This window comes from Panicum hallii, chromosome 3 (assembly GCF_002211085.1).
Source record: "Panicum hallii strain FIL2 chromosome 3, PHallii_v3.1, whole genome shotgun sequence".
Lineage (NCBI taxonomy): Eukaryota > Viridiplantae > Streptophyta > Magnoliopsida > Poales > Poaceae > Panicum > Panicum hallii.
Window position 1 is genome coordinate 16,355,499 of NC_038044.1, and position 26,522 is coordinate 16,382,020.

Sequence of the window (26,522 nt, forward strand, 5' to 3'; positions counted from 1 at the left end):
CGAAGATGTAACGACGCTCTTCCGCAGCTTGGTCTGCTTTGGAGCTATTTTGCGTGCCTTCCAACATGCTCATGATGCAAGGAGCCATGAGCAGATCCACACACGTGTTCTGAAACATGAATTTGCTTCATGTGAATTGGTGTCAACTCCATTAACCAAAGCAAAGGTTGGCTCTTGGCTCATTTCAGAGTTCACCGATGCGAGGATAGCTCTCGCCCACCGTGTGGCCGCAGTTGATCCTCTTAAGCATCTCGGCGTCGTCCACCCCCACCACTAATGCCATCTCGTCGCCCTCACGCAGCTCCGACGCCCTCTTCTTTTGCCCCTACATACGCTATTGGATTGAACTGTCTACGGCTGCTACTTTAATTTTCACAATGACGATGAACACGTGCTTGACTCGATCTTCAATGTTGGACTTAAGGGCGCTGTTCTACAATGACGATGACATACAAGTGGCTCGACATATATATAGATGCGTCTGTTGGTCTATATCCTTACCGTCCTCAGACTCAAACTCCAGGTCGGATTCAATTCTATCTATCTGCTGGTTACCTACTTGATCATATTTATACTGAGTCTTGATCCATCCCCTCCTAGCTACCTGCGGACCCGTTGATCCGTGGAGTTTGCGTCATGCTGCCTCTGTTTTGTCTAACATATCATGCCATATTACTTTGCCATTTTTCTTCTTCTTCTTTTCTTTTTTATTACTTAGTTCGCTTGCTCAGCCGATTGTGGTCTCTTTCCGGCCTAAGTCGCGACGCAGGACCAAGAGCTATTGCAAGCCGGTCGGTTCAGAGTCTCTTGCCCCGCAACGGCAAGTGCCGGATCGGGCAGTTGACGCATCGTGAACTGCCGCCACTTTTGCGACGAGACCCCGAACGACACCGCTGTCGCGTCGTGAAATTCCTCCTACCGTTCCTCGGTTATGTTTTTTTCGTAGTCTGCTATTTCATTTTAGTACTTGATCCCTTCAAGATCCATGAATCACATTATGGTCCTCCGGATGTAGAACTGCAGTTCCTCGATTGAAACAAGTAACCAACCAACCACGGAAGTACGCAACCAGTTCAGTCGTTCTGGAGGAGGGGATATAGTTCTTTGCATTCCCCTTGTAAAACGATAATTAAACGGATCATAGAACTCTACTAGAGATTCTATGTACTTGGTATTTAGAGAGGCATCCCTCATCCGGAGGGATGGAGAGAGGTCTACACTATCATTCCGGAGAGAGGCATCCCAGTACAATGGGATGGTTGGTATTAATCGGAATTTCTCCCTTTGGTCGGATACTTGGGTCATCTATTTTAGTGGTTCCTTTGGTCACCTCTAAAATTATAGGATTGGCAGGTTAAATAACAAAAAAGGGATTATCTAGAAACCCAACATGGTTTCTAGCTCTATTTATTAGGCGATATGAGGGTTTTCCAACTTAAGATACAAACACCTTAAGACCCCTCGAAACATGCGATAGAGAGCTCGCTAGAGCATGGCCTTTTTCATGCGGTTTAACCTTTGTGAAAATCCATTTGACCGAGAACTGGCAGTGGATATCCAGAAAAGTGGATAAATCAATGATTTGAGGCCTTTCCTATCGTTTTTTCTGGACGGATTGTTCATGAATCAATAACTTAAAGTGGTCTGTGAACCCGATGATGCAACATGAGTTGTTTCCTCAATGGGATAACATGCGTTAGTGCTGGCCATCAACTTTTCACAAACCGGTAAGACCTACCGAGAGGGGTTTTGTCGGTACATACAGATAGGGGTACCTCCTGCTAGGGTGTCCAGGCACTGGGACTTCTCATAATCCACGCTCCCCCTCGGCTCTGGGACACATGGATTACGGCCTCCGGGCCTGACTGCTGGGGCCACGGTCTCCGGACCCTCCCCGAGCTCCGTGAGGTCCGAGGCCTCTGCACACCCACGTGGGCAGGCGCGCCCTCGGACAACCCCTGCGGACCCGGCCTTCCCTGGGAGGTCCGGGGACGCCATGTGTGATGGCCAGACCATCACAGGCCGGCCCGCTCCGACCAACCACGGGGGCCCCGGACCCCCGTTCCCCCGGGAAGGGGTCCGGTGCCGCCACGTGCTGCGCTGCGGGAGGAGCGGGGCTGGCCCCGCCGCGTGCCTACGGCCGGAGGCCCCTTACGGGTCTCCTCCTCACCTACCTGCATTCAATGCAGTAGCTGGGTCGGGCGCGCCAAAGTCAAAAGGTGCGGCCTGCCACTGACACACGGGGCAGGTAAGCTGACACCGCGGTAAGCCCGCCCGTTCTGAGGGCGGCGCGTCGTATCACCGCGCACAGTACGCGGACTGTGTGCAGTCCCGTCACGGCGCTGCGCGCGTGATGATGGCCTGTAATAGGCGACCCAGGGCGTGCGCTGTAACAGTGCGCGCGCCACAGGACGGCCCCGTGTCGCCCACTGACCGAAGGTCCCATCCCAACAGTGACAGCACGGCTTCACTGTTGGGTGACGCTGACGCCAAACACTGTACAAGACAAGGCTGTACACGGCCGTATCCTGACTGTGGATACGCACATCAACTTCTCGATTGAGAGGACTACGGAGAGGAGCTGGAGATGGAGGACTCTGTATCTCTCGAAGAACAGCTCCTGCAGGCCGGACCCACATGTCGGGGTCCCGCGCAGTGTAAGCACTCCCCTTGAACTATAAAAGGGAGAGTGCACTCATTAGAACAGAGGTTCTGGACACACACGGGCTTATGCTGCATTCTATTCAGGCTCTCACGGCCAATACAATTCCAAAGTGGACGTAGGGTATTACGCTCCGGCGGCCCGAACCACTCTAAAATCCTCGCGTCCTTCCTGTGTTCTTGGGCATATCGACTCAGCGCTCCTAGTCTCCTCCAAACCCATCCTAACTAGGATTAGGCGGGTGCATTCCGCCACCCGGCTGGAGATTTCCTCCGACATTTGGCGCGCCAGGTAGGGGACCTAGGTTCGGTTTTGCGCTCGGTCGATTCCCACGACTTCAATGGCGCAGGAAAATGGTCACCATGACCTCCTGATCGGTGAAGAAGTGGCGTCCACGGCGCCACACGCCTCGCGCCATCCCACCTCCAGGGTGGCCCCGCGAGCTGCTCCACCATGCGCAGCGGCGCGGGACTCTGTGGCCCAATCGGTGCTCCCACCGAGCGGGCCCCTCATGGCAGCCAGGGAGTTGCTCCGCAACCCCCCTGGAGAAGCGGCGTCGCCAGACGCGCACAGACAATGGCGTGACGACGTCGACCGCCTCCTCAACCTGGCACAGGCTTCCCCAGGTTCAGCGGGGGGGTCTGTATCCAGGCAGCGCCGTCGCCAGGGCGGCGCATCCGGTTCTGTGCACTCACCATCAGTAAGGAGTGCACGGACCGAAGACCTCCGGGCAGAGCTCAACCGCAGGCATGCGGGAGAGGATGCCAGGATCTCCATCGAGCGAGCACGTAACCGACGGCTCAACATTGAGGGTCGGAACCTTGCCCCCGAGCTCGATGCGGCTACGGCCAGGCCGCAAGGACTCACCCAGGCGCCGGTGTCGGGCGTGGGCTGCGCAGCGCTCGCAGACCACCTTCGCGCGGTCGCCTGGCCGTCCAAGTTTCGGCCTCACCTGCCGGAAAAATATGACGGGTCCTCCAACCCGTCAGAGTTCCTGCAGGTCTACATCACCGCCATCACGGCGGCTGGGGGTAACGAAGCCGTTATGGCAAGTTACTTTCATGTAGCCTTGACCGGGCCAGCCCGGACCTGGCTCATGAACCTTCCCCCGGGATCCATCCAGTCCTGGGGTGAGCTCTGCGCACAGTTCACTGCGAACTTCGCCAGCGCGTACCAGCAGCATGGCGTGGAGGCCCACCTCCACGCCGTGAGGCAACAACCCGGAGAAACCCTCCGGGCATTCATCTCCCGCTTCACTAAGGTACGTGGAACCATCCCACGTATCTCCGATGCATCTATTATCACGGCTTTCCGACAGGGGGTCCGAGACGAGAAGATGCTAGAGAAGCTGGCGACCCACCAGGTGGAAGCCGTCACCACCCTGTTCGCTCTGGCGGACAAGTGCGCCCGGGCTGCAGAAGGCCGTGCATGGCACTCTGCGACCCAGGCGGGACCCGCTCAAACGAGTGGGCCCAGTGTCGCTGCGCCGGGCAGCGGCAAAAAGAAGAACAAGAAGGGCCGTGGCTTTGACAAGTCACGGATCGGGGGTCCGGCCGTTGCGGCTGCAACGACTGGAGGCCAAAACCCCCGTGGCAAGCGCCCACGACAGCAGCGCACTGATCCCGGGTCGTGCCCTGTCCATCCAGGGGCTCGCCACAGCGCCGCTGAGTGCCGCGAGATCCAGAAGCTCGCGGAACGCCTCAGCAAGAGGCGTGACCAAGCCGCCAAGGAAGGTTCTCCCCCTCCGCGCCGGTCCGGTAAGGAGAAAGCCTCCGATGTCGACGCAGCCGCGGCGGAGGGAGAATTGGGGTATCAAGCCCCCAACAAAGACCTCAAGGGACTTTTCCAGCAGTCCGATTCCGAGTCCGGCGGGGACGAGCGCCGTAAAAAGCTGTACGTAATGTACGGTGGCAGCACGGAGCTCGTCTCCCGACGGGACGTCAAGGCCCTTCGCCGGGAGGTCCTCTCGGTGAAGCCAGGGGCGCCGAAGGCGGCGCCCCACCAGCGGTGGAAGGGCACCACCATCTCCTTTGGGCCATCTGATTGCCCAGAAAACATGGCGGGCGCTGGAGTGCTCCCGCTCATTACAGCACCCACCATTGCCAATGTTCGCCTCCACCATGTGCTGATCGACGGAGGCGCCGGCCTAAGCGTCATCAGCTATGCAGCGTTCAAGCACCTGCAAATCCCGGAGTCCAAGCTGGCTCCATCGCGCCCATTCTCAGGAGTGGGCCCGGATCCCGTATACCCGGTGGGGACCATCACCCTGCCGGTTACATTCGGGACAGAGGACAATTTCCGTACCGAGAACGTCCAGTTCGAGGTTGCGGAAGTCAACCTCCCCTTCAACGCCATCATCGGCAGACCGGCCCTGTATCGGTTCATGGCCGTCGCCCACTACGGGTACCTGGTCCTGAAGATGCCTTCTCCGGTAGGCGTCCTCACTGTCCAGAGTGACCGTGCCGCGGCCGTTGTGGCGGTCGAAAAGCTCCATGCGCTGGCCACGGGCCTTTCCCCTGCAGCTGACGCCCAGGGGTCCGACCCCTCGACCTCCCGTGCCAAGGCTCTGGCCAAGGCACCGAAGGTCCGCCCGTCCGATACGGACGACGTTCCTGTGAAGACCGTCCAGGTCGGAGCGGAGACCTCCCAGACCACCCGCATTGGTGGCAACCTGGGAGAGAAATAGGAAAGCGCGCTCATCGCCTTCCTCCGGGCAAATGTTGATGTGTTTGCCTGGGAACCGTCACAGATGCCCGGGATCCCTAGGGAGGTGATTGAGCATCATCTGAAGATCCACACCGACGCCAGGCCGGTTCGGCAGAAGCAGCGTAAGCAGTCCATTGAGCGGCAAAACTTCATCCGTGAAGAGGTCCGCAAGCTGCTGCAGGCTGGCTTCATCGAGGAGGTCTACCATCCTGTATGGTTGGCCAACCCGGTCGTGGTCCCAAAGGCTAACGGGAAGCTTCGGATGTGCATCGACTACACCAATCTTAACAAGGCATGTCCAAAAGACCCTTACCCACTCCCGCGAATAGATCAGATTGTAGACTCCACCTCCGGGTGTGATTTGCTGTCCTTCATAGATGCTTATTCTGGTTTCCACCAAATCAAAATGGCTAGTGATGATAGGAAGCACACAGCTTTTGTAACAGTGGATGGTCTTTATTGTTATATAGTCATGCCTTATGGATTGCTTAATGCTCTACCCACCTTTGCTCGTGCAATGAACATCACTCTGGGTGATTTGGTTAGAGATATAGTCGAGGTGTATGTTGATGACATTGTTGTTAAGACTAGAGAGTCAAATTCCCTCCTAGAAAATCTAGCTCAAGTCTTCGACAAGTTACGAGCGACCTCCACCAAGCTTAACCCCGAGAAATGCGTCTTCGGCGTGTCGGCGGGAAAGCTCCTTGGTTTCCTGGTCTCTCACCGGGGGATCGAGGCCAACCCGGATAAGGTCCGGGCGATTGAAGCAATGAGACCCCCGGCGCGCCTCAAGGATGTACAGAGGCTGACAGGGTCCCTAGCTGCCCTCAGCCGCTTCATTTCGAAGCTGGCGGAGAGGGCGCTTCCCTTCTTCAAGTTGATGAGGGGGTCCGGCCCATTTGCATGGACCGAAGAGGCAGAACGCGCCTTCCAAGAGATGAAGCAGTACCTTACCTCCTTGCCGGTCCTGGTCGCTCCGGACCCAGGTGAGACACTGTTTCTTTATCTTGCAGCAACGACTGAGGTGATCAGCATGGTGCTGGTCACCGAGAAGTCCGAGATTCTCTCGCAGGGGGCCCCTGCGGACCCCCCTGCCGGAGAAGGAGGTCCGGCCTCCCCCGCTCCAGCAACCGGCCCTACTTCGGAGGGTCCGGCCGGGTTCCGACCCGGAGAAGCACTAGGCAGCTTGGGGGCCGGCGGGTCCCCAGCGCAAATTGAAGGACCCAGCCCACTTGGCAGAGCCAGGACCGTCCAGAGGCCGGTCTACTACGTCAGTGAGGTCCTTCATGAGGCAAAGGCCAGGTATCCTGAGACGCATAAGCTCCTTTATGCTATACTTGTCGCGTCCAGGAAGCTCCGCCATTACTTTCAGGCCCACAAGATCGTGGTGGTGACCTCCTACCCATTGAGGGGCATCCTTCACAACTCCAACGCCACAGGCAACATCGCCAAGTGGGCTGCAGAGCTCGCCGGCTTCCAACTCGACTTCCAGCCGCGTCATGCCATCAAGAGCCAGATTCTTGCTGACTTCATCGCGGAATGGACGCCTGCACCAGGTGCCCCCGGGGGACCGGACCAAGGGACGGACCCCCCAAGTCCGGAGGTCAGGGCTCCGGCCTTCACCGGACCTCACTGGACCCTCTTCTTTGACGGGTCCGCTCGCAGCAAGGGGGCCGGCGCAGGCGTGGTCCTCATCGACCCAAGTGGCGAGCAGTTAAAGTACATGGTGCGCCTCGAATTTGAGGCCACCAACAACATGGCGGAGTATGAGGCCTTAATCTTTGGGCTCACGGCGGCTCTGTCCTTAGGGGTCCGGGAGCTCCTGGTCAAAGGGGACTCCCAACTCATCATCAAGCAAGTCCGGGGGGAGTGTTGCTGCAACAACCCCCAGCTCGCAGCTTACCTCATTCATGTGAAGAGACTGGAGAAGGACTTTGATGCGCTGGAATTGCAACACGTTCCACGCGAAGGCAACACAGCAGCTGATGCGCTCTCCGCGAGCGCATCGACTCAGGCACCCGTGCCTGAGGGCGTCTTCCTGAGACGTCTGCTGAAGCCTTCCGCCCAGTCCGACGACCTGGGCGAGGGGGGTCGGACTAGCACCTCGACGCTAGCGGTCCCGGCGGCAATCCATCTATGGCGCCCGCCAAGGGCTGTGTGCTCCCTTGAGGGTCCCGGAGATCACAGAGAGCCACACCCAGTTTCTCAGGAAGGTCCCGATGCATGGATCTCTAAGGTCCGGGACTACCTGAAGGATAATTACCTTCCTGAAGATCAAGCGTCTGCTGAGCGTATTGTCCGGATGGCTAAGCGATACACAGTGGTAGAAGGGGATCTCTACCGCCGTGGCGCCAACGGCGTCCTCATGCGGTGCATCACCCAGGAAGAGGGCCGCGACTTGCTTGCGGAGATCCATGGAGGCGAGTGCGGAAGTCATTCTTCATCCCGCACGCTGGTTGGTAAAGCTTTCCGGCATGGCTTTTACTGGCCGACAGCGCTCCAGGATGCAGCTGAGTTGGTAAGGTCCTGCAAAGCGTGTCAGTTCCACGCAAAGCAAATACACACTCCAGCTCAGGCTCTGCAGATGATTCCTCCCTCTTGGCCCTTTGCGGTATGGGGGTTGGATATCTTGGGACCTTTCCCTAGGGCCGTTGGCGGGTACCGGTACCTCTATGTGGCCATTGACAAATTCACTAAGTGGCCGGAGGCAACCCCAGTGGTTAACATCACCAAGGCGTCAGCAACTGCTTTTCTCAGGTCAATTGTGTGCCGGTTCGGGGTCCCGAACCGGGTCATCACTGACAATGGGACCCAGTTCACGAGCCAGTACTTCCAGGAATACTGTGAAGATATGGGCATCCAGCTCTGTTTCGCCTCAGTGGCGCACCCCAGGAGCAATGGCCAAGCTGAGCGGGCTAATGCCGAAATCCTCAGGGGGCTCAAGATCCGGACCTACTGTGACCTAGAGAAGCATGGCGCAAGGTGGATTGAGGAGCTCCCAAGTGTGTTATGGGGAAACCGGACCACATCCAGCCGGGCAACAGGGGAAACCCCTTTCTTCTTGGTTTACGGGGCCGAAGCGTGCCTTCCCCCAGAAATCACCATGGGTTCTCTGCGGGTCCGGTCTTTTGATGAGAAAATGCAGGAACAAGAGCGTCGCCAGGATGTGGACCTTGTCGACGAACGCAGATGGCGAGCAGCAGTCCGAAACGCACGGTACAACCAAGCGCTCCGGCGCTACCACCAACGGTTTGTGCGTTACAGGGAGCTCCGGGTCGGGGACCTAGTCCTAAGGCGGATCCTGAACCGAGAGGGCATGCACAAGTTATCCCCCAGCTGGGAAGGGCCCTTCAAGGTGACAAAGGTGTGCCGACCCGGATCTGTTCGTTTGGCAGCGGAGGATGGAATGCAACTACCCAATCCATGGAACATTGAGCACCTCCGTAAGTTTTATCCCTAGGACCCGGTTGAGAGGAAATTTTTCCTTTGTAATTGGTAGCATTCCCGTGCGGATCAGGGCGGTAGAGGTCCGCCCTCATAAACCCGGCCCCTGGCGTACATCGCACAACTCTTCTGTACCAATTCGTTAAGGAAAAATTTATTCTCAAATGCGTCCTTGAAGTCTATGTGACCCTGTATTTTTTCGCTTCTTATTACGCTAACCCCCCATGTGTTCTTCACGTCTGTGCTGTGCCTGAGACCTCCTCTAAGTTGCTACGCAACGTCTCTGCCCGGGACCTCTGTTTCACAGGAAAAAAGGAACCGGTCCCCTGTGAACTGGCTTCAGGGAAACGCGCTCGCCCTATGCTGGGGTCCAGGGTTGTGTAGCCGCTTAGCCTGGTTCCGTACCCTAAGCCTGCACGCCCTGCCCTCCTAGGGTGAGCGCCGTTGTACCTCGAACCATGCTCCAAGGGACCGGGACCCCTTTTAATCCTCGAATGCAGGTCCTAGTGCTCTGGCTTGCTACGCGACTTAGGCGGACTCCGCTGGCCAGACCGGGAACCTGTGGGGACGTCTACTAAGCGTCGATCCTAAGTCATGTGCAGGACCTCGGCTTTATGGCAGCTAGTCCCATCCTATTGCGACTACCTCCCAGGGGGCCACGGGACCTCGGTGTACCCAAAAGCGCTTTGGCACTTTGCAGATCGACAACCAGGAAAACAGTTAAGTTTTTCGAAAAAAAAAAAAAAGGTAGACATATGGAATACTTAAATGCATCACTGATAATATACACAGCATTACATAAGTTATATTACAAAAGAAATAACAAAAAGATGCTAGCACTACTGCTCTGGGGGTCCGGAGGCACTTCCACTCCCTGTTGGTCCGGGGCGTCGTCGGAGGCGGGCCGCGACCATGTCCACCGCCTCCTGGACCCCTTCCCGCGCGGCGGCCGCTGTCGCCCGGAGGGGCCCGACCAGGACGGGAGTCAGTTGGACGGCGGGGTCATGGCTCCGGAAGCTGGTGAGGATGTACTCCGCCATTCCCCGAGCAACCGCTCGTCCTTCTGTCTCCAGGAGGTCCTGGATGCCGCCCTCCACGTCCTGTAGCCGCCTGGCGGTGGAGTCCAGCAGCTGGAGTGCGGCGCCGAATGGTGAAGGCGCCTCCGGTACCCAGATGGGGTTGGCTCCGAGTGCCTCTAGCAGAGGATTCACTGCACCAACCCATCTTGTTAACCGGTCGATGCCGGCGCGCTGCTCCGCCAGGAGCCCCTCCACCTTGGCGTCCCTCTCCCGTAGGGCCGCCTCACGCTCTTGGAGCCTTCGGGTCCCGGCGGCCAGCTCCTCCTCCACGGCCTCTTCTCGCCTTTGGAGCTCTTTGAGCCGGGCCGTCTCCTCTGCTTCACGGGCGGACAGCCCCTCTTCTCTCCTTGCCAGCGCCGCCGCCAGATCCGCAAGGGTGGCTTTTTCCGCCTCGACCGCCGCGGACGCCTTCCTGGCCTGCGCCACCAGCTCCCGGGCAGTCCGCTCTCGGTCTGCCACCGCCTGCTTCATCTCCTCCACGGCAATCAGCCCCTCCAAGGCTTCCGCTTCCCGCCGCGTGGCGGCTTTCTCCCGCTGGAGCGCTGCTGCCTCTCGGACGCGCGCTTCCTCCTGCCTCTCCTGAAGGATTTCGCGCTCCAACTCAAGTTGGGCGCGCTCCTTGGCGTGCCAGGCGGAGGCGGTGTTGATGCGGTCCCCCAGGCGGACCTCCCAGTCGGAGAGCCGCTGGCGCTCCGCCTCCAACTTCTCCCACTCCCGGCGCATGCCAGCCTCTAGCTCCAGTTGAGCTTGTTGGCATTTGGCTATAAGCCGGGGGAGTGGGACCTCCGCTGTGCTCGGGAGGAGACACCTTCCCAATACCACCTCCGGCTCCTCCTCCTCCGCTGGTGGTCCGGCGCTACTGGCGACTTCGGGGGCCTCCGGAGCCGCAGCCTCTGCAACCTCCGGAGCCGCCGCCTCCGCTGCCTCCGGAGTCGCCACCTCCGCTGCCTCCGGTGCCGCCGTCGCCGCTGCCTCTGGTCTTGCAGCCTCCGCTGAGGCAGCGACCCCCTCAGCTGCCGCTTCGCCTGGGGAAGGCCCGACCTCGGCGCCCGGCGCTGTTGCCGGGGCCTCTGCCACCACAGTGGGCCTCATCGCCTCCTCTTGGGGGGCGGCTTCTGGACGTGGCGGCGTGGTAGCCTCCGGCTCCGGACCACTGGGTCCGGAGGCTTCAGGGGCTGCTTCTGGCGGTGGCCCTGCTGGAGCCGATGCCGAGGACCCCGGCGCTGGCTGGGGGCCGGGTCCCCCAGTTGGAGCATCTGAAGGTTGCGCCCTGCCATACCACCTGTTTGATTAAGCCCCTGAAGCCGAGAAATGAAATGGAAAATCCTGACAAAGCCACTTACGGGAAGTCGTACCACTCCCATCTGCCCTGGGCTGAGGGGGGGATCTTCCAACCAGCCGAGGACCCCCCGGACCCCTGGCAGGTGTCCCTGGCCGCCGGAGTTTCTGGTGGCGGTGAGCGGGGTCCTGGATAGGCCTCGGGCGGTGGAGGCGGTGTCGCCGGACGTCACCCTGGAGGCGGTGGCGGAGGGGACTGTCGTGTCCCCCCCCGCCCCCTCTCCGGTTGTCGGTGTTGCGGCGCGGGGGGTGGAGTTCTTCTCTGCTCCTCCGCCGCTGCCGTCTTCTGGCGCTTCGGCGCCGGTTCCCCGACATAGGAACCGTCGCCGCGCTGGAGCCTCCGGGACTTGCTCCCTTCGGCTTGGCTGCGCCGCTCAGGTGCCGCCCCCTGAGCCTCATCGCTCCTCTGGGCCGGGGCAGCACCTGCACTTTCTTCTTGCCGGCGCTCTGGCGCCGGCGTTTTCTCCTTTCCCTTTCCGCTGGGGGCCGGACCTCGGGGTCCCGGCTCCCCGGTACCTTCGCTGGGGCGTTGCTGGCGACCGGGAGCGGCACCTGGGATCTGGAGCCCACGGTTCGGGTCTCCTCGCAGCTGCCGGACCGCCAGGCCGCCCTCATCCAGGGTCGGCATCGACGCCAGGACCGATGACCGCAGTGCCTGGTCCTCGCACAGGGGCTTCACCCCGCCTGGGAGGACCAGGGACTCCGGAATAAACACCTCGCCGGTCATCGCCCGGACCGCCGCCTCCAGCTCCGCCCTGGTGAAGTCGCCGCCGGGCCCGCGCGCGATCCTGCAGTAATCGTTTAGCCCTGTGTACATATAGGCCATCCGGGACCGTTGCTGCAGGGGGGCGATTCGCCGCTTCAAGAAGTCGCCCAGCACCATCATGGAGGTCAGGCCGCTCCTCGCCAGCTTCTTGATCCGGTTCAGGACCGGGTCGAGTTCTGCTGGTATTGTTGGCCTGGCCTTCCAGGTGTTCCGGTCGCTTTGGGGGCCCCCCGATGGCAGCTCCAGGCGGTCGTGAGGCTCGTCAGCCACGATGACCTAGCCTTCACGCCAGTCCTCCCACTTGGAGCTGGAGAAGGCGGCAATGTAGGCACCGGCCATCCCGTGCCGGAGCTGGAAGTAGTAGGCGCCGATCTCGCCGCGCTTCTTCCCGGTCCCGACCAGGGAATAGAAATGTTTGAAGATGGTGGTGCAGGGGCGCACCCCCACGAACATCTCCATGAAGTGCGCGAAAACCGCCGCAAGGAGAACGGAGTGGGGGGTGAGATGGTGGAGTTGGAGGCCAAACTCCTCCAGGAGCAGGAGGAAGAAGGAGGAGATTGGAGGAACCAACCCGCACATGATGTACGAATTGAAAAGGACGAACTCCCCCGCGGCAAGGTCGCGGAGGGGAATCTCGCCGGCCCTGACCTTCCCGGCATTCGCCGGCGCAGTCCACCCCAGAAGGCGCCGCACCGCGTCCAACTGATCCCGGGTCTTGAAGCGGCGCGGGCTAGGAAGTGAAGCCATGGAGATTGATGGGGACGGATCGCAAGGGAGCAGGAAGGAGAAAGAATGCCAAGTGCAAGGAAGCTGGATGCAAATGTGCGTGCGGAGACGATGGGGCGCTACGGCGTTTGTTGTTGGCAAGGGCGAAAAGGTAGCCGATCCCTTCGGGGCTTACCTTTTATGCAAAAGCTGTTGCACTCTTGAGCTCCGCGGCGACCGAGGAGAAGTCGAACGGTTGCCTACATCGGGCTCCTCCTCTCACGCCCAATGACTGGTGGGTCCGGGCCCACCAGTCGATGGCGTGGCCGCTGGAGGAGGGGGAGAAAAGGCGGAATCCGAACCGCCCGAGCCGCACGGCGGGCTCGAATAAGACAAGAATCTGAACCGTCTGACGCACGCGGTGCGCGCGGAGGACGAGCTCTTCAGGAACCCCGCGATGGGTAAAAGGACATCCATGCCCTCACCTGGCGGGAACAAGCTGTCCACCCGGCGCGATGCTGGGATTTGGCCCCACCTACGGGTTCATTCCTCTCCCGAGATGGGCCCGGGGGCCACTGTCGGTACATACAGATAGGGGTACCTCCTGCTAGGGTGTCCAGGCACTGGGACTTCTCATAATCCACGCTCCCCCTCGGCTCTGGGACACATGGATTACGGCCTCCGGGCCTGACTGCTGGGGCCACGGTCTCCGGACCCTCCCCGAGCTCCGTGAGGTCCGAGGCCTCTGCACACCCACGTGGGCAGGCGCGCCCTCGGACAACCCCTGCGGACCCGGCCTTCCCTGGGAGGTCCGGGGACGCCATGTGTGATGGCCAGACCATCACAGGCCGGCCCGCTCCGACCAACCACGGGGGCCCCGGACCCCCGTTCCCCCGGGAAGGGGTCCGGTGCCGCCACGTGCTGCGCTGCGGGAGGAGCGGGGCTGGCCCCGCCGCGTGCCTACGGCCGGAGGCCCCTTACGGGTCTCCTCCTCACCTACCTGCATTCAATGCAGTAGCTGGGTCGGGCGCGCCAAAGTCAAAAGGTGCGGCCTGCCACTGACACACGGGGCAGGTAAGCTGACACCGCGGTAAGCCCGCCCGTTCTGAGGGCGGCGCGTCGTATCACCGCGCACAGTACGCGGACTGTGTGCAGTCCCGTCACGGCGCTGCGCGCGTGATGATGGCCTGTAATAGGCGACCCAGGGCGTGCGCTGTAACAGTGCGCGCGCCACAGGACGGCCCCGTGTCGCCCACTGACCGAAGGTCCCATCCCAACAGTGACAGCACGGCTTCACTGTTGGGTGACGCTGACGCCAAACACTGTACAAGACAAGGCTGTACACGGCCGTATCCTGACTGTGGATACGCACATCAACTTCTCGATTGAGAGGACTACGGAGAGGAGCTGGAGATGGAGGACTCTGTATCTCTCGAAGAACAGCTCCTGCAGGCCGGACCCACATGTCGGGGTCCCGCGCAGTGTAAGCACTCCCCTTGAACTATAAAAGGGAGAGTGCACTCATTAGAACAGAGGTTCTGGACACACACGGGCTTATGCTGCATTCTATTCAGGCTCTCACGGCCAATACAATTCCAAAGTGGACGTAGGGTATTACGCTCCGGCGGCCCGAACCACTCTAAAATCCTCGCGTCCTTCCTGTGTTCTTGGGCATATCGACTCAGCGCTCCTAGTCTCCTCCAAACCCATCCTAACTAGGATTAGGCGGGTGCATTCCGCCACCCGGCTGGAGATTTCCTCCGACAGGTTTGAATCCCCTTAGTGAGATGCATGGCCATGGAATTACAACCTCTATGACTGGCGCAAGGTTCCCTATCTTGTCGATTGCCTAGCTTAGGAAGCGCCATAAGAACCTTTCCGCAATCAACCCCCTGGGGATAACGGAATAACTACCCTCCAAGGAGGACACCACATTCCCTGGCAAGAAAAGGTAAAAGACTTGAGCATTTATCGGACAAGAAGGCACACACTGTGGCATATCTTACCAACCTTCACTTAGTCTTTATATAAGATTGCTTCATATCTTCAAGGATTGGGTGGAGGTGGCGTAAAAAGGAAGGAAAAAGGAATTTGAAATCCGTCCCTTCCCATAGAATCATTGAGCTTGACTTTCCTTACTTTCCCAACCCCGCTACTGTAAAAAGATTCATTCCCGTAATGATTATAACAAACAGCAGACTCCTTGCCTTATTTTTAGGATGAGTGATACATCCGGCGAGCGCCGGTGAAGAACGCAAGCAAAGCTGGAGCTCGGGCATTGAACTATTCCATCAAGCAAGAGAAAGGAGGCAAACAGGGTTGAAGGCCTGGGGAGCGAACCGAAAGCTCAGCTTTGTGGACTCTTCCTTTATTTAGTATAGGCAAGTCAGTACCCTCAAGTAAACTCCCTCTCCCCATACCGATCGAGTACTAAAGCTCTGTCCTATTTCTGTTCGATCACAAGCGAAATAGTGGCTTGGCTGTCCGACGCTTGATTCTCCGGGTTCGGTTTATCCACGCTTTGTTTTTAGATATTGATGCTCAATGTTTGTGACCGCCACTCTTCATAAATAGCTTTAGCTCGGGTTGACTGTGTACCCATAGGCTTGTTTATTAGGCTCATACAGATAAACTGGACATCTCGCCGACCTATAACCATACAAAGAAGATCCCTTGATTCTGCTTCGGTCTATCATTCTTCTGTAAGGAAGTAAAAAATCGGTTTGGTTAAGCAATTGGTAGCCCCCGGATGAACGGTAGAATCCATCCATAGATTCACTGAAATATACTCATCAGGGCTAAAAAAAGAAAGACTAGTAGAAAGAATATCGAACCCCCTCGTAGAGGATTCAAAAAAGAAAAAGAAGACACCTCGAGTCAGCGCATAAAGAATGGAATGGTACATTACCACCATTATTAGTTAGAAATCATACCATTCACTGAAGCACAGGCCCGAGATCGAGCGCCAGGGTCAAAGCCTTGATGACCGGTAAAGAAAGGGGTCGGCATAAGATTCTATAAGACTCGCTTGGTCCATCAAAAATAGAAAAAGAGAGAATTAGGCAGAACCACCTATCAGCATTCTGACTTAAGAAGACAAAAAGTTCATACCAAGATGAGGCATCTTTAGATGGAGAAAGATAAAGTCTGGCAATGACCAGGCTTATACATCTATCAGTCGTAAGCTCAAGGCAAGACGAACAATTCTGCAAAGCCTTCGTCCAATCCGCAAAGGAGTCAGGAAGAGCCTGATTTGAAGTAGGGGCAAGGGGGAGCTTGGTTGTTTAGGATAAGCATGACGTTGACTCATTTTATAGAAATTCCACATTTCGAACCCCGCCTGTTTAAAATAGATACAAACAAGCTACCTACATGTCAGTCAGGTCTGAAAAAGCGATATATATATATATATATATATATATATATATATATCAACTTGCTTGTTACATATAACAGTGAATATTTGTTGGGTCTCTAGGAACGAGATCCCTTCTTTCATTTTGATGAAATGCACTAAGTTGTTCTTTCATGGGCGCATACCAAGGAGGGACTCTTTAAAGCAGAACGGTTCAGAAAAAGATGAGTGAGCAAAATGAATAAAACCATAGTGCAGATCCCTTGAACTTTGAGGATTGATGGTACCAGTTCAGTCTCTTCTCTCTGGTGGCTGCAACAACAGCAACTCAAGTTGTTTAACCATGGGCCTCTTCTTCTTTAATACGAGTCAACTACTGCTACTCCAAAAACTTGAGGAAAAACATCTTGTCCAACTCCTACAAAACCAACCCCCGAGGAAGAAAGGTAAGTTAGAAGCACCAATGGAACATGAAAACACCTTTTTTGCTTCGCCCATCTCTATATGCCACGGCGAATCGATCGGTTGAATCCGCTGCAAGCCCATCTTCCAAATCCCCACATAGTAGGAAACTAAAGGAGCTACTAAGCGAGGAAGCCCAATTTCTAGAGGACTAGAGAGGAAGGACTAACTCGGAGATAAATCATTCAATAGCGGATAAGAATCGGGTTCATAGAATGGATCAGCTGCCCCAGAAAGAGGTGCCTAAATGGGACTAGGGTTCTTATGAGCAAGTATAAAAAAAGACCTTTTTTGTTATTTAACCTGCCAATCCTATAATTTTAGAGGTGACCAAAGGAACCACTAAAATAGATGACCCAAGTATCCAACCAAAGGGAGGAATTCCGATTAACACCAACCATCCCATTGTACTGGGATGCCTCTCTCCGGAACGATAGTGTAGGCCTCTCTCCATCCCTCCGGATGAGGGATGCCTCTCTAAATATCAAGTACATAGAATCTCTAGTAGAATACTAGAGTTCTATGATCCGTTTAATTACCCTTTTACAAGGGGAATGCAAAGAACTATATCCCCTCCTGGGCGAGGGCTCGGCTCGGGAAGTGTTCAGTTCTTTCTACTCAGCCTTTCATGGCCGCAGAGCTAGAACCCCGAATGAAAATACTACCTAATAATCCCAAAACAACTCCCCTAGCGAGGGGAGGTAGGAGGGGTGACCCTAAGAAAGGCTTCTTAGATGTCAAAACCTAAGTCCCCTTGAGGGGGTTTGGGCGTGGGGCGGGAGCTGCAATGATATGTTATTGGTGTGAGCAACTACATTGCTACATATCGATTGTTTCATAGGTTATCTCGTGCAACGTCACATATAATTTTTTATGATATGATTGTGAGAAATGAAGGTGAGAGAAAGAAGTGATTGTTTTGTCGAACAACTGCCTCCTAAGCTAAAATTTAAGATTATAAGACTACCAACCATTATATGGTTTTTGTTGTCGTGAAACTCATAATAATTTTTTTCGTTCACAGACTGAGAGATATGATACTAGCATGAATAGAAAAATTACAACCTATTGGATTTTAGAACGAAATCAACATGAAGAATCGCATAGAACAAGATCTAGAATGAAAAAGGATTGGCACATTAGGGAACAAATTCTCAGAAGCTCTCTCCTCAAAAAAGATCCCACATACAAATACGCCCCTCTATTAATAAGTCTAGGAGCTTGGTAAAGTTACAACCCGACCCCCTTTGGCTTATATGGATATAAAATATCTAAAGGGCCATTGTGGTCTTTTTACAGCAGTAGGAAACATAATGATCACGCAAACTCTCCCGATCATGGGCTCATGCATAGGCCTAGATGCTCTGCTTCACGGGACGGTTCGTCTTGATGCACCTAAGTCCTTCATCCCTGAATGGTTCTGGCCTTCGGCGCCGGATTTTTGCTCTTGAATCTTCGTGCATGAGCCTTCACTGCCGTTGAAGCCTTTGCCCACGGTGTCCGCTGCGTCCTTCGAGCCTATCGACGCCCAACACAACCTATTGTAGATATTATCTTTCAAGTTGTTGTAAGATTATGTGTTAATGTATGAAATCAACTATTAGACAGTATTAACGTACTTATCCTATTTATCTTTAAATATACATGCATGAACAAATATAGAATTTGTGAGCTGCGGCGAATATTTTGAAATTTTGTTCCTTTAAATCCTTAAATATATTCGAGTCGGTGGACTTGGTGCACCATAACTACTTTTCGCACACGTCATGCACTTTTAAGTAATGGAGTAGGAAAAATTATCCATTCAAATCTTTGAAGCACCCAAAGCTTTATTAGTTGCTCACATTATTTGAGACAATGTCAAATAACTGAGGCTAACAATGTATATTGGTATTCATTGGTGGCATCTAATTTACTCATTTCACTATGTAGCCTAATATAGTTTCTATAGAATTCCAACTTGGATTTTTTTTCTAGTTTCCTCATTCCAAATGCAAATGGAGTTTTTTTACAGTCTTGAGAATGTGAATTTGTTACAAACCATAATGAATCATGATTAAAAAGTGATAGACTTCTATAGATACCTCTAACTTGGTAGACAATCTTCCTCCTTAAAATTTGCTATAAAACCAGGCCGATCCTTCTACATATATAAATCATGATTAAATATAGTTATATATTTGAATCATGATTAAATAGAGTTTTTTATACATATGAATCATGATGATTAAATAGATTTTTTTATGTCTCGTAGTTCGACGAAAATGGCAGTCGCTCGTTGGCAGTACGTTGCACAAATGTCTACAACAATGACGAAAGGTTGAGGGTGCTAAGTGCAAAGCACTCGAAGTAAATTATTCCTCGCCGCTTTTGCTCAACGGGCAAGGTTTTTTGAAAGCCGCCTCCTTCCTATCTTCCCCTTCCCCGGCTCTTCCTCTCCCCCAACACACAACCGAAGCCGCCAGCGACGCGGTACCCGGCAAAACGCTCGCGCTTTTACCCCGCCTAGGGTTTCGGGCCGCCCCCGCCTCGCCTCCCCTCGCGCTCCCTTCGCACCATCACGCGCTCCCGGTTCGATCCTCCCCGATTCCCCGATCTGGGGGTTATCCGGTTCGTAGAGCGTCGGCGTCCCCTTTGATTCTGTCTTTCCAGCCATTTCTGTGGGGAATTTCCACTGAAAGCTTGTCTTTTCCTCCATTTCCTGTGCCGTTTAGGTGTCTACGGCGTTGATGAGGTTGTTGCGGCGGTAGATGGGCGCGATGGCGGCGGTGAAGGTGGAGGAGCACGAGGGGAGCGCGGGGAAATGGTGGAATCTGGCGGCGTCGAGCCCGTCGACATCGGTATCTGAGGCGGGAAGCTATGGAGGCGGCGCTCGGATGTCGTCGGTGGTTTCCAGCCCGGCGGACTCTGTCTCTGGTCGCAGGTAGTGTGCTCTCGGCGGCTGTGAACTGTCCGAGACTCTGTTGCCGGATACTCGTGGTTGATTACTTCATTCGGACGCTTGCTTGCTTAGTCGATCAGGCTGTGGAACGGATATTTTTTTTTGCCTTGGATAAATTTTACTTTTTAATGGTCTGTTGAGTTAGATGATGAGGTTGACCTGTTCATTTTTAATCTCGAGAATATGTTGCCTTTTGGATACCATTCCTGAAGGAAACATAACGATGGTGCTACGAGTTGACTGTTGGGACAGCAAGGTGTAAGCTTTTGCAGGTAGCATAGTGTTGCTGAGGTTAATAGCTGTAACTTGCTTCCAGTTATGAACGATATATATCTCACATTTCTCTAATGTCGAGAAACATGGTCTTGCGAGTAGACTAATTCGTGGTATATCTGTTCTGTTAGGAATTAGTATTCACAGTGGGTTATCTGGTTTGGATGTTACATATTCGAGGTGCTGGGTTGTGGTGGTTTGGAAAGGACACATCACACATGTAAATTCTTTTGATTTAAATGCCATTTCTAGTCTCCCTTTTGTGGATATGGGATGCTTGCCTTCTGCCATCTTGTTGCTGGTTCATCAAAAAAATTTGTTGATTCACCCTAGGGAATGCGAATCATTTTCTCACCTGAGGCATGCTGAAGGTACTCTGCATCAATCCTTAACATTGTAGAGAATGGTGATTTCTATTGGTTTTAAAGGTGGTGCAGTGAATGGGTGATGAATCAGTTTTGTTGAATTACTTTTGCGAAGGCTATCATATTCAGTATTCAGTCAAAATGTTCCTTATGTTACATTATGATGATTTATGATGAAGGCATTGTTTAATATATTGTTGATGATGTTTAATGGCTCAACTTTGCACAAGTGTGTAGACTCATTATTTGCTTTTGCCAATCGATATTAGTCTCTACAAATTTGATAGCATGAAGTTATGCATCTTTAGATAAATGGTCTTCTATAAGTTTAATTTTACGCAAATGATTTTATTACTGCTTATGTTTACTGCCCCTAGTTGTGTATGGATGCTTATCTTTTGGTTTACCTTGCACTAAATGTGAGTTAAGGACCATCAAGATGAATATATAGGAACAAAGTTTCGAACAAGATGACTCCTTCTAAGGTCATTTATGGATATTTGGGCAAAATTTATGAAGTTTAAAATAAGGGTTTCACAGGAAGAGACTCTGACAGTAATACTATAGTTAATTTGCATCTATTTTGAGGCCCACACTCAAACCATCATGTGAACTCCACATATATCTAGAAACCATTTCTTTTCCCAAAGAGAACATGTTTGTCTCCAGAAACCATTTTTCAAATGAGAACATGTTTATCTTACAACTCCCCAAAAACAAATGACCATGTCAACACATATTAAGTTGTTTTAAATATCTCCTCATATTTGAAATCCTGATAAACCATTTCATTGTTGTAAGCTATTTGCTGAAAAAAAGCATCAGTTGCGGCCAAGACTTGAGTAATGACTGAGAAATTCAGTTCATGAGAATCGATTTCTCGACTGTGCTGTCTTGGATGTTGCTTTCTTCAATTGGCAGTTTGTATATTGTAACTTGTACATTATATAGTCTATGTAGTTTCTCATTACATTACTGTTTATATCTTATTTTATTGTTGCTGATTAAAAATCTTACATATATCAGGCGAACAAGTGGCCCTGTAAGGAGAGCTAAGGGTGGCTGGACAACAGAAGAGGTACATGATATTCTTCTAACTCATTTCTACTTCATTTCCTGTTAATTCAGTGTATCTTAAATAAACCGTATCTGATGTCCCTATATTTCCAGTTAAATAAACGGTCCATTTTCATTTTATAGAAAATTTTATATATAGGAGACAAGAATCAGAATTAAATATCAACGATCATTACAAATAAAAACGAATATGGACATTGGTTCTGCACCAATGCTGGGATTTTGTCTTTTCTCTTTGAGGTTTTTAATCTTTGCTTCCAGCACAAATGCTCAGCTGTTGCTTATCTTCTTCTTCTTGTTTTTTTTAAAGAAAGGGCAGGAGCGCTGCCAAATCATATAAGAAGAAGAAGCAAGTCCGATCTTACAATAGGTCTAATACATAGGAAATAAATTAAACTCGAACTCAAACGCAAAAAAGCGACTAACATTAGAAACTAAAAGGACTCTGGGTTTTTTTTATGTCTCTGCAGGATGAAACATTGCAGAAGGCAGTGGATGCTTGTAATGGAAAAAATTGGAAGAAGATAGGTTTGCTTTCTGCTTTATGCTCTGCATCCCTTAGCATGCATTCGACAGGCAATTCTGAGAAAACTATTAACCATGCATTTTTTTTCTTATGCACACTATTCTTGTGTCCCAAAGTTTATCTACTTATTGGGCGTAGAAATATTCAGCATATTGTATTTTCGTGGAAGAGACTAAGAGTGTCCTTAAATTGTTGTTTCACCTCTGAAGCTAGTTGCCTATTCGCTCTTACGCGTGCATAGAATAGTCTTGAGTCGATTACTACAGCAATAATTGAGGTAGTTTCAGATTTTTATTTGAAGGTAACAGAAGCAGATAATCATGAATCTGAAGATAATGTCAATAAGTTCTGTCTTGGACATTATATTAGAAACAGGGTTGGTGACTGCAGTTCCAATGAAGTCTTTACTCTTTAACTTTGTTTATAATGTGTTGTTTTATATATTCATAGTAGGTTTACAAGGTATGCTCAAATCATATTCATTTATCCTTATTTTAAATGTAAAGGCAGAACTCATGATGTGCCCCCTATGCCAAGGGAATTGGAAGACCCTACTTACAAAGTGTAGTTCACTACTTAACTACTGAGTAGCCAGGAAGGTTTCATTTCATGTTAAGCTAACTTCTGATTCGTTATCTGTATGCAGCTGAATCTTTCCCTGATAGAACAGCGGTACAATGCCTGCATAGATGGCAAAAAGTTATTAATCCTGAACTTGTAAAAGGGCCTTGGACCCAAGAGGTTTGCCCAATTCATAATTTCGGTCTCACAAAATGAATGCTTCTAAATTCCTTAATGTAATTTGTCTATTGGGTTCTTAAACAGGAAGATGATATCATTATCAATATGGTAAAGAAGTATGGTGCCAAAAAATGGTCCCTGATAGCAAGGTCACTAAATGGTCGCATTGGTAAACAATGCCGAGAGAGGTATTCATATAATGACATACCAAGGGTGCTGATATAAACAAATTATTAGTGGAATGCTTCATTCATATTTCATAGACCTCCATGTTAGTCATTCTTGTTTTTCCTTATCTAACAACTGACATCTTTTGCATCTTTATTTTCCCTACAAATTTGAATTCAATGATCTGTTTTTTTCTGAGATTTTGCAAAAACGTTTAAGTTTCTTGGTGATGTCTTTTTTCCCCCTCTCCATCAGATCTTATCCCTGGTAACTACATAGTGTCCAAATCGCTTGGCAGTTTGTTAGATTTTCACCAGCATCACAATAACTGTGAGCAAAATATTGAATGTCATCCATGACCCATAGAAGTTTACATCCCATTTCCTATTTCCCAATCACGAAAATGAAGTCTAGATAAAAACCTTCCTGCCTTTTGGTCCTCAAACTCCGATGCTGCAGCACTCTTGTGCAGTCTCGTCCTAGTTTAACATGGGGGACATGGAAACCTTGAAGGGATCTGTCGGAGCCATGATTTTCTGGTGTTGTGTGGAGGTAATAAAGTATGCTGCGATTTGCCCACAGCTGCAAAATCATGTCCTTGGGATGCTTAGCGGCACATCTCTTATGCACATTTTTTTTTCTGGGTGGGGAATAGACTGAAAGTAGCATGGTTTTCGTGGTTAACCATTTTAATTAGAATATCATTTCTTACACAAGATAAAATGGGTGCCTGCTTTTTTATTTCCGAAGGGGAGGGGGGGAGAGTGGGTTGATATTCCTCGACTGTGGGACTAACAAATTTGAGCTATTAGTCCAACAATAACCAATTCACATATAACATGAATTTCCTTCAAAAAAGCATATAGCATGAATGAGCATTGTAAGGTTCCATGCCTTTGTCTTTTTTTTTTGGGCCAGAATAAAGGACCTAAAGACACTTCATTTTTCATGCTACTCATATAATTTAGGTGGCATAATCATTTGGATCCTCAAATAAATAAAGATGCCTGGACTGTTGAGGAGGAGCGTGTGGTTGCTGATGCTCATCGTTTGCATGGTAACAAATGGGCAGAAATTGCAAAACTTCTTCCTGGAAGGTATTACTTAATAGTTCCATCCCTCTGAAATATTTGTTTGTTTGCTTATGTTATAGCTCTAGCCAAATATTTAAGAAGCAATATATTCATTATAGAAACCCAGGAAGTGTACTAGTCATGGAGACTTCATGTACTTGCTCCATAGAGATGTGGATCGACCACTGGAAGGAAATAATAGGACCTTTCTTTGTGAACATGACTACTTCGTGCTTGCCCACGGTTGATGCACATGTTATGTATGGGAGTGTTTTCAGCCGAGTTTTGTAGTGAGGTTAAGTTTTTGGTGGATACTTGTGTGCTTTCAATGTTTAGTTATGTTTCATTTTAAGATTATGAATCTGAATCCTTATTTTGGTAAATCATCTAAACCTTTTGCAATTTAGTTTCTGATGTGTAAGTCACTCTGCTTTATTCGTGTCAAAAACATGATATTAATAAGTTGAATCAGTCGGAAAAATAGCTTTTCTTTGTCACAAGTCCAGTTAACATGTTAAGAAACCACCGCCAAAAGCTATTGGAGATTTTCCTGCTGGATTTGAGTTGACAAAATAGTGAAATACATTTCTGTAAATCATCTTTCTATATTTTTTTCACTTGCATAATTTATCTCACTGTGTTGAGCAACTGCTTATACTTTGAGCCTGTGCTAATGTAAGTTTGTTCTTGTTTCCAGGACTGATAACTCGATAAAGAACCATTGGAATAGTTCATTGAGAAAACGGCTAGGTGATTACAATGCAAGCAGTCCTCTGCCAGTTTCTGTGCATATGGTTCGTAATAGTTTGAAACATGAAAAGGCAAAGCTAACTAATGGGAACCATATTGACTTGAACAAGGAGCCCAATATCAATTTGAAACACCCCCCAGAAATAGCTGATCATTCTGAACATACAACTGATCTGCGCGCTTGCAGTTTAAAAAATATTAAGAGCTGTTCAGATTTCCTTTCACTTGTCATCCCAACTGCTCAGCCAGAAACTCATGGGGCATTAGAAGAAGGTGACTATTCTGATGTTGCTTTAGCAGCAATACAAGGGCTGAAAATGGATTCTATTCATGACAAGGGCACAGAAATAAATTTTGTTTGTAAGGAGCGTTCGAAAATTGACTCGCTCAATGTGGAGGTACTGAAACTTGATCATGTAACAGATACAATGGGGTATTCAGGATCAGCTAAGGTAGAAGGCAAAACTGTCAACAATGTGTGCACATTATCCTTGCCAAATGAGTCTAACTCCTTTGGTTCTCTTTGTTATAAGATACCTAAGCTAGAAGATGTTGTCCCTTCCCACTCCCCTGTTTTTTCTACACATCATGTACAACAATGCTGGGGGGATGGATTCCAATCACCCGTTGGCTATACTACCTCCCCTGGGGTTGAAGACATATATCAACTAAGTGCTGAATCAATATTGAAGAGTGCAGCTGAAAACTTCCCAGGTACTCCTTCAATTTTAAGGAGAAGAAAAAGGGAGACAGCAGCACATGCTGAAGATAGTAATTTCAAGATTGATATATTAAACAGTGATAGTTATCATACTCCCTTGGGAAAGTGCACTGCAGAAAGCCCGCATTCGTTCAAGACAGCAACATTTTTGTCCCTGGGTCCTCCAAGTAATGAAGGGTTATCTGCTGCATTAGGGAGTTTCGATGTTTCTCCGCCAAATCGTCTAAGGTCCAAAAGGATGGCTATCTTGAGAGTCGTTGAGAAGAAACATCTAGATTTTTCATTAGATGGGATGGACAATTTTGATACTCCTGATACTACGAAGAAGACTTCCTCGTGTACTGAATGCACCAATTCCTGCACAGATGTTTCAAGTGAGCATATGGTTGGCTTGGAAATTTTAGCCAAGGACTTTGCACGCACAACCAAGTTAGATGTGATTTAATTCTACAGCATCCAGGTATTATTTTCAAGTCATCTGCGCTCGCTGCATATCCTACGAGAAAGATGACATCTATTCATTCAAGCTATCAAACATACCTGGGTTTTTAGTCTAATTTAATCTTTTCTTGCAGAGACAACTGACAGTATGCTGAAGTCGGCAGGAAAATCTGATGTGTCTTAACTGAACGAATGTTCCTAAATACAAATAGGAAGCATTACATGAGAAACGTAATCTCTCTGGTCGGATCGGTCTACCCAAACCTTCTCTCGGTGTGGGGTGTACAAAGCCTTCTCTTCTCTTAGCAATATTTTTTCTTTATACATATGGGATACATCTTGTGGGTTCACAGGTAGTACTCCAATATTAGGAAAAGCACAGCTTTTGAAACATACAGGTGAAAAACAAAAATATTCTGCGTAGTCCCCAGACAGTGTTCTTTCTCCAACTTCTGTACTCTTATAGTGACGGTGAAACGAGGCTTCCGTGACTGCTGAACCAAGTACATCTGGGGGATACACGCATAATTGACTGCCATCGTGCGTCTTGTTTCTGTTCTGCCTTGTTTGGATTCAGTCATCCAGTGCAGTGTAGCGCCAATTCGGGTTATGCGTAACCAGGCTGAATCACCACCAACTGCCGTTGCCAGGTAGTAGAACTGTACTACCGGTTTCGTAAGCTCTAGTTATAGCAGGTAATTTATGGGAAAAGTTTTCTATATGTCTGTGGCTTTTGTAGATATCTACAAGGCGAGCTGAGCTGAGCTGAGCTGATGCGTACTGACTCGTATCAGGAAAATTAATATATTGGACTGCAAGCAAGTAGAGGGGTAAAATTAGCTTGACAGACGAGCTGGCCGGCGTCTAGCACGTTGGCAGATCGGCCGCCGCCGGTGGCGGCAGCAGCAGCTTCTGGTCCGGCAGGCTCC

The 26,522-nt window shown here is 51.1% G+C and overlaps 1 protein-coding gene across 2 annotated transcripts; it reads left to right on the forward strand.

Annotated features, from left to right (window-relative positions):
• Positions 1-18,917: 18,917 nt before the first annotated feature.
• On the forward strand, positions 18,918-26,152 carry LOC112887170 (transcription factor MYB3R-2-like). Of its 2 annotated transcripts, none has more exons than XM_025953277.1 (9): positions 18,918-19,127; positions 19,232-19,440; positions 21,123-21,174; positions 21,644-21,701; positions 22,346-22,440; positions 22,525-22,628; positions 23,577-23,705; positions 24,379-25,612; positions 25,728-26,152. In XM_025953277.1, the coding sequence occupies exons 2-8, from the start codon at positions 19,268-19,270 to the stop codon at positions 25,595-25,597; spliced, it is 1,830 nt and encodes a 609-aa protein (XP_025809062.1). In that variant the 5' UTR covers positions 18,918-19,127; positions 19,232-19,267; the 3' UTR covers positions 25,598-25,612; positions 25,728-26,152. The 2 variants fall into 2 exon arrangements, with proteins under 2 accessions (XP_025809062.1, XP_025809063.1); XM_025953278.1 differs by lacking the exon at positions 25,728-26,152 and adding an exon at positions 23,801-23,976 and having other exon boundaries at positions 24,379-24,513.
• The last annotated feature ends 370 nt before the right edge of the window (positions 26,153-26,522 follow it).